Genomic DNA, 6,876 nt, shown 5'->3' on the forward strand with positions numbered 1-6,876 from the left:
CGAGAGCACCGCCGGCGGTAAGCTTCGGTTTTTCATAATTTTTTGACCCCCCGAGGGCCCTAGGGTTGTTTTATCGCAGGGACCGATGCAAGTGTGGCCGAATTCGGCCGGAAACGGCTGAAAATGGCCAACCCGAGGCGAATCGCTACTGCAAGCGGCGGCGGCGTCGCCGGAGCACGGCGGAGCCGCCGTGTCGGAATTGCGATATTGGCCGAAAGGGGCCCTGGGTCTAATTTGGGATTTTTTGGGACACGTGCAGGTACCAGTAGTGCGTTTCAGTTCCCCAAAAAAATTCAGGGAAAATTAGGGACAGCCTGTAGGCGCACTGTAGAGCCGTATTCAGACCCCGAAAATAAGTAAGGACCCCTCACCCTATTTCCTATCACGGTATTAAAGTTCAATAAATGCTAAAACGGTATTTCATGAATCAATAGATGTGTGAGATTGTTTAAGGTCGCTAATGGAGCCCGAGTCTGGTGTGTTTGTCGGTCAGTTGTTGTTTGGCCTATTTTACTGTTTTAAATGCAGTATGAGGTCTGATGTTTTTATTTCATAGTTTTGTGTGCATATATCACTGTTTTATTGATTATGGATTGAATGACTGAGAACCCGATGTTGTATGTTGTCTTGTTTGGCATGAATTACTGGTTTACTTGTTTGTGTGTGATTTGATGATGCTAACTGAGGAAAAGGGGAATGAAAGGTTATGTAAATTGATAATTGTATAATGTGATCAGCCTGACTAGATATCCTGGGAGATGGTGGACGGACCGGGTCCGTAGGGAACCCTACCAGGATTATGGCCTCTCATACAGGACGAGGTATGGAGACCTTATGTGTTTTGGCGCCCATACCGGACGGGGTATGGGGACGGCCCGTTTCACCCTCATACCGGACGGGGTATGGGGACGGCTCTAGAATCTGATTACAAGTGTTAAGGGTTCACGGGTAGCGGAACCCCTATGGATCCCCATGGATACTAGTAGGCTGGTAAATGAGGAAAAATATGTTGTGTAATGATTGAAATGCAAAAGGCGTGATAAGTATTATGTTATACAGTTCATATGATTTCATGATGATGATAATGTTATTGTTTTCGTATGTTGTTTTATGAACTTCACCGAGGTAAGTGGATAGTAAAGGATTTTATTATTGATAAAAGAATTTGTTGTAAATTATGCTCAATTGGTCTTTTTATATTTTCTACCCACCTTTACCTCCGTGACAGTGAGATAGTGTGATATCTTTACTGGACTGGTGTAGCTCATTCCTTATTTAATCATTTCAGATCAGGAAGACATTGTTCCCGAGCCCGTTCCGCAGGAAGACGGCGAAGGGGATGCCTGAAGACTCCGTAGTTATATTTATAGCTTTTATTTTTGAGTTTCTCTTTTAGTTAGTTTGTTCTTTTATACTTTGAGCACGTTTTTGGTTTTAGTGTAAGGGATGTTAATCAAAATTTTTATTACGCTTCCGTATTTGACCTTTTTAATACACATATTTCATTTTAAAATTCCGGGGCCATTACATACTTATTCACTTAATATGTAATATACGGAATTAACAAAACAAAACAATAATCTAAGAATATACGTATCTTAAAATCTCAGTCCGTTTTGTCTGGAAGGAATCAATAAAAATTTTTAGGACCTCCAATTACAAATTGAAAAATAAATCAAACTACTATATTCTTATTGATCTATTTAACTCAATCTAATAATAACATTTTAGTACATACTGAATTTTAGCACTATTGTAAATTGTAGGTCCCATAACAAACTTCGCACTTAACTTGCTGACGAGTCCAATCAGCCTGCCCAAATAAGGAAAACCTGCCTCGTAGTTTGAGGCATTGGAGAAATATGTTCTTTTGTTTTTCTCGTTGAGAAAGGTTGGACAAATATTTTAATCTCGTGGATCGAACGTAAAATACCTCAAAGACAATAAATATGAAATTAATTTTTTATAAGGTAATATGTATGTCAATATTAGTTTAACTATTAAAATTTGAATTTCTATCTTAAATTAATAACTTAATTAATGGATGTAATTAACGGAGGAGGGTGTAGATGTTAAATTAATATGTTATAGTGACCGTTATAAAAAAAACATCTATATAATTCATCTCTAAAATTGAAGAACCATTGTACACAAGCTATTTTGAAAACTTTCCCTTGCTCCCAGTATGGCGAAATTGGATTGTTCCATCACTTTTCTGGCACTATTTGTCGCCGCAGGACTACTTTTTGTACCGGCACTTTCAGAGGATATAGCCCCGTCACCCAAGTCCGAGCATCATATAGTCGATGAGGAATTCTTTCAAACTTGCGTCCAGAAAGTTAACGGGAGATGCAGCATTGAAGTGCTGGGATACCTTTTAGCTCTCAAAAATCAGCTCAACGTGAGTCGAGATTGTTGTTTGAAAATAATAGAGTCCGGGATAGATTGTCACCATATTTTGGTGGATGTCGTTTTGTCAATGAGACAGTTAGAGGCATATGAGCATGTAGCCCACAGCAAAAGCAAGGAAGTATGGAACTATTGCATAACGAATTACGGGAAGGAAGCCCATGCTCCGATCTCTCTTGACAAATGAGTTATAATACATTAATTGTAGTTTATAATTTCTCCTGTATTTGTCCATTTTTCTGGACTATTAATAATGATTTTAATTTCAAGCATATAAAGTATAGAGCTTTAAGCAAGGTATATATGTATCTACAAAGTTGCACATTGATATATCCTTGATATATTGTTTTATCAGAATATTTGAAAAGTTATATGTCGCAAAATAATTTAATTTTGTCAAATGGACAGGGTTAAAATTTTTTTTTTATGAATTCATGGAGAAAATATCATTAGAAAATTAACACTCAAACAGTAAGTTATGTATGGCATTTCATGGGTGTTTGTTGATATTAAAAAGGAGACAATCAGTCCGAATAGGGCCAGAAAAAAAAAATAAAAAACACTAACGCTATCTAAATTTATTCGGTTCAGCTCAAATTAAATTGTATATTTTTTTTTCCTCAGATGATGTTTTTAATTAAAATAAATAAATAAACCTAATAAGAACAAAACTAAATAATAAATTTCGTAAACCATATTTATTCACTTAATATGTAATATACGGAATTAACAAAACAAAACAATAATCTAAGAATATACGTATCTTAAAATTTCAGTCCGTTTTGTCTGGAAGGAATCAATAAAAATTTTTAGGAACTCCAATTACAAATTGAAAAATAAATCAAACTACTATATTCTTATTGATCTATTTAACTCAATCTAATAATAACATTTTAGTACATACTGAATTTTAGCACTACTGTAAATTTTAGGTCCCATAACAAACTTCGCACTTAACTTGCTGACGAGTCCAATCAGCCTGCCCAAATAAGGAAAACCTGCCTCGTAGTTTGAGGCATTGGAGAAATATGTTCTTTTGTTTTTCTCTTTGAGAAAGGTTGGACAAATATTTTAATCTCGTGGATCGAACGTAAAATACCTCAAGGCCAATAAATATGAAATTAATTTTTTATAAGGTAATATGTATGTCAATATTAGTTCGTTTAACTATTAAAATTTGAATTTCTATCTTAAATTAATAACTTAATTAATGGATGTAATTAACGGAGGAGGGTGTAGATGTTAAATTAATATGTTATAGTGACCGTTATAAAAAAAACATCTATATAATTCATCTCTAAAATTGAAGAACCATTGTACACAAGCTATTTTGAAAACTTTCCCTTGCTCCCAGTATGGCGAAATTGGATTGTTCCATCACTTTTCTGGCACTATTTTTCGCCGCAGGACTGCTTTTTGTACCGGCACTTTCAGAGGATATAGCCCCGTCACCCAAGTCCGAGCATCATATAGTCGATGAGGAATTCTTTCAAACTTGCGTCCAGAAAGTTAACGGGAGATGCAGCATTGAAGTGCTGGGATACCTTTTAGCTCCCAAAAATCAGCTCAACGTGAGTCGAGATTGTTGTTTGAAAATAATAGAGTCCGGGATAGATTGTCACCATATTTTGGTGGATGTCGTTTTGTCAATGAGACAGTTAGAGGCATATGAACCTGTAGCCCACAGCAAAAGCAAGGAAGTATGGAACTATTGCATAACGAATTACGGGAAGGAAGCCCATGCTCCGATCTCTCTTGACAAATGAGTTATAATACATTAATTGTAGTTTATAATTTCTCCTGTATTTGTCCATTTTTCTGGACTATTAATAATGATTTTAATTTCAAGCATACAAAGTATAGAGCTTTAAGCAAGGTATATATGTATCTACAAAGTTGCACATTGATATATCCTTGATATATTGTTTTATCAGAATATTTGAAAAGTTATATGTCGCAAAATAATTTAATTTTATCAAATGGACAGGGTTAAAATTTTTTTTTATGAATTCATGGAGAAAATATCATTAGAAAATTAACACTCAAACAGTAAGTTATGTATGGCATTTCATGGGTGTTTGTTAATATTAAAAAGGAGACAATGAGTCTAAATAGGGCCAGAAAAAAAAAATAAAAAACGCTAACGCTATCTAAATTTATTGGGTTCAGCTCAAATTAAATTGTATTTTTTTTCCTCACATGATGTTTTTAATTAAAATAAATAAATAAACCTAATAAGAACAAAACTAAATAATAAATTTCGTAAACCATACTTATTCACTTAATATGTAATATACGGAATTGACAAAACAAAACAATAATCTAATAATATACGTATCTTAAAATCTCAGTCCGTTTTGTTTGGAAGGAATCAATAAAAATTTTTAGGACCTCCAATTACAAATTAAAAAATAAATCAAACTACTATATTCTTATTGATCTATTTAACTCAATCTAATAATAACATTTTAGTACATACTGAATTTTAGCATTATTGTAAATTCTAGGTCCCATAACAAACTTCGCACTTAACTTGCTGACGAGTCCAATCAGCCTGCCCAAATAAGGAAAATCTGCCTCGTAGTTTGAGGCATTGGAGAAATATGTTCTTTTTTTTTTCTCTTTGAGAAAGGTTGGACAAATATTTTAATCTCGTGGATCGAACGTAAAATACCTCAAAGCCAATAAATATGAAATCAATTTTTTATAAGGTAATATGTATGTCAATATTAGTTCGTTTAACTATTAAAATTTGAATTTCTATCTTAAATTAATAACTTAATTAATGGATGTAATTAACGGAGGAGGGTGTAGATGTTAAATTAATATGTTATAGTGACCGTTATAAAAAAAACATCTATATAATTCATCTCTAAAATTGAAGAACCATTGTACACAAGCTATTTTGAAAACTTTCCCTTGCTCCCAATATGGCGAAATTGGATTGTTCCATCACTTTTCTGGCACTATTTTTCGCCGCAGGACTGCTTTTTGTACCGGCACTTTCAGAGGATATAGCTCTGTCACCCAAGTCCGAGCATTGAAGTGTTGGGATTTACAGCATTAAAGTGTTGAGATATCTTTCTCACAAGAAGGAGAGTCAATTAAATAATTAATGAGAATATCCCAATTCGAGAAAAAATTATTTTGAAGAAGGGGGTTGATGCGAGAAAAGAATGGGGTGCAACTCACACTAAGATCTTATGATAAAGATGATTATAACAAAATGGTCAAAAAAGACTTTCCAATCATAAACTCTCAAGTATTTCACATGAGAGAGTCATTACTCTTGTTGGGAGAGTCATAACTTGATACTCATCTCTTTTAAGACACAATAGTCATATAGATAATAAAAGTTCTAAAGATTTTTTATACATAATCATTCATTCTTCCGCAATCAAACATAACTCTCCTCATGAATAGCTTTCAACTTCAAGTAAATCTCATAAGAATTCAAAAATACTTATCCTACAAATTAAGACGAGATTCTAAGAGATTTACTTCATCAAAACTTATATTCTTTATCAATTTAGAGTTCTTGTCACAACAAGAGAAGAAAAATCCTTTCAAATTAATTGGTTAACTGTTACAAATTATCACTTTTTAATTTTATATTTAAAAATTTTAACTAACTAATTATTATATATATTATTACTTTAACTGAAAATTTAAATATATTATCATTTTTTTTATTTTTAAAAATTATAAGGAAATATCAAATTCAATTTCATCTGAAGATAAATCAGGCATATAGTCCTTGAGGATGAGCAGGGATCCTTTCAAATTCCATACTTCACGACTGCAGACTCTTTTCTTATCTTCCTCTTGATATATATATATATATATATAGGTAAACACTAAGAACATCTCTTTTATTATATATGGTGTTCTTCCCTTGTTAATAGATATGGATAAGCTCTGTACAGTATAGGACAGGTAAGCTGCGTAAAACCTATGAACAGCCACCATTAATCAAAGTCAAAGCCATACTTTACAAATTAAAATTCATGAAATAATTTCCCACATCTCCACCGAGCCGCCTCATATGCTATATAAATACCCTACAACCTCAGGAACTCATCCTCACTTGTTCTATTGAATTTTACATATAAGAGAAACAAAAACAATTTAGAGAAGAAAGGAATGGTGTCTGAATGCCCAGGTAAGTACGGATCAACTCTTCTTTTCATATGTAAGGGTAATTAATTAGTGCACAATTATAAGAAATTATATACATATATATATATATATATATGTATGGGTGTTGCAGGTAAAAACTCATGGCCGGAACTTGTTGGGAAAAATGGAGATGAGGCAGCGGAAACCATAAAGAGAGAAAATCCAAATGTCTTGGAAGTCATCGTGTTGTTGGAAGGAACTCCGGTGATCAAGAATTTTAGCTGCAACAGGGTTTGGGTTTAGGTAAACGATTGCAAGATTGTTACTCTAGTTCCTACTATAGGCTAA

General features: G+C 33.4%; 2 protein-coding genes and 1 pseudogene across 2 annotated transcripts; all 3 read left to right on the forward strand.

The window, feature by feature from the left end:
• Window positions 1–2,185: 2,185 nt before the first annotated feature.
• Window positions 2,186–2,596, forward strand: LOC148240443 (protein DOWN-REGULATED IN DIF1 11-like). Its single transcript, XM_088210313.1, has one exon. It carries the CDS (start codon window positions 2,186–2,188, stop codon window positions 2,594–2,596), a length of 411 nt encoding a protein of 136 aa, XP_088066439.1.
• A 1,168-nt stretch (window positions 2,597–3,764) lies between these two features.
• Window positions 3,765–4,175, forward strand: LOC148240444 (protein DOWN-REGULATED IN DIF1 11-like). Its single transcript, XM_088210314.1, has one exon. It carries the CDS (start codon window positions 3,765–3,767, stop codon window positions 4,173–4,175), a length of 411 nt encoding a protein of 136 aa, XP_088066440.1.
• Window positions 4,176–6,552: 2,377 nt separating this feature from the next.
• LOC148240445 (proteinase inhibitor-like) lies at window positions 6,553–6,876 on the forward strand (annotated as a pseudogene).

This window comes from Carica papaya, chromosome 8 (assembly GCF_054855325.1).
Source record: "Carica papaya isolate Zhongbai chromosome 8, ASM5485532v1, whole genome shotgun sequence".
NCBI classification, from domain to species: domain Eukaryota; kingdom Viridiplantae; phylum Streptophyta; class Magnoliopsida; order Brassicales; family Caricaceae; genus Carica; species Carica papaya.

Excerpts from the sequence above, each read along its gene's own strand:
- LOC148240443 (XM_088210313.1), top strand. The coding sequence starts at position 2,186 with ATGGCGAAATTGGATTGTTCCATCACTTTTCTGGCACTATTTGTCGCC.
- LOC148240444 (XM_088210314.1), top strand. The coding sequence starts at position 3,765 with ATGGCGAAATTGGATTGTTCCATCACTTTTCTGGCACTATTTTTCGCC.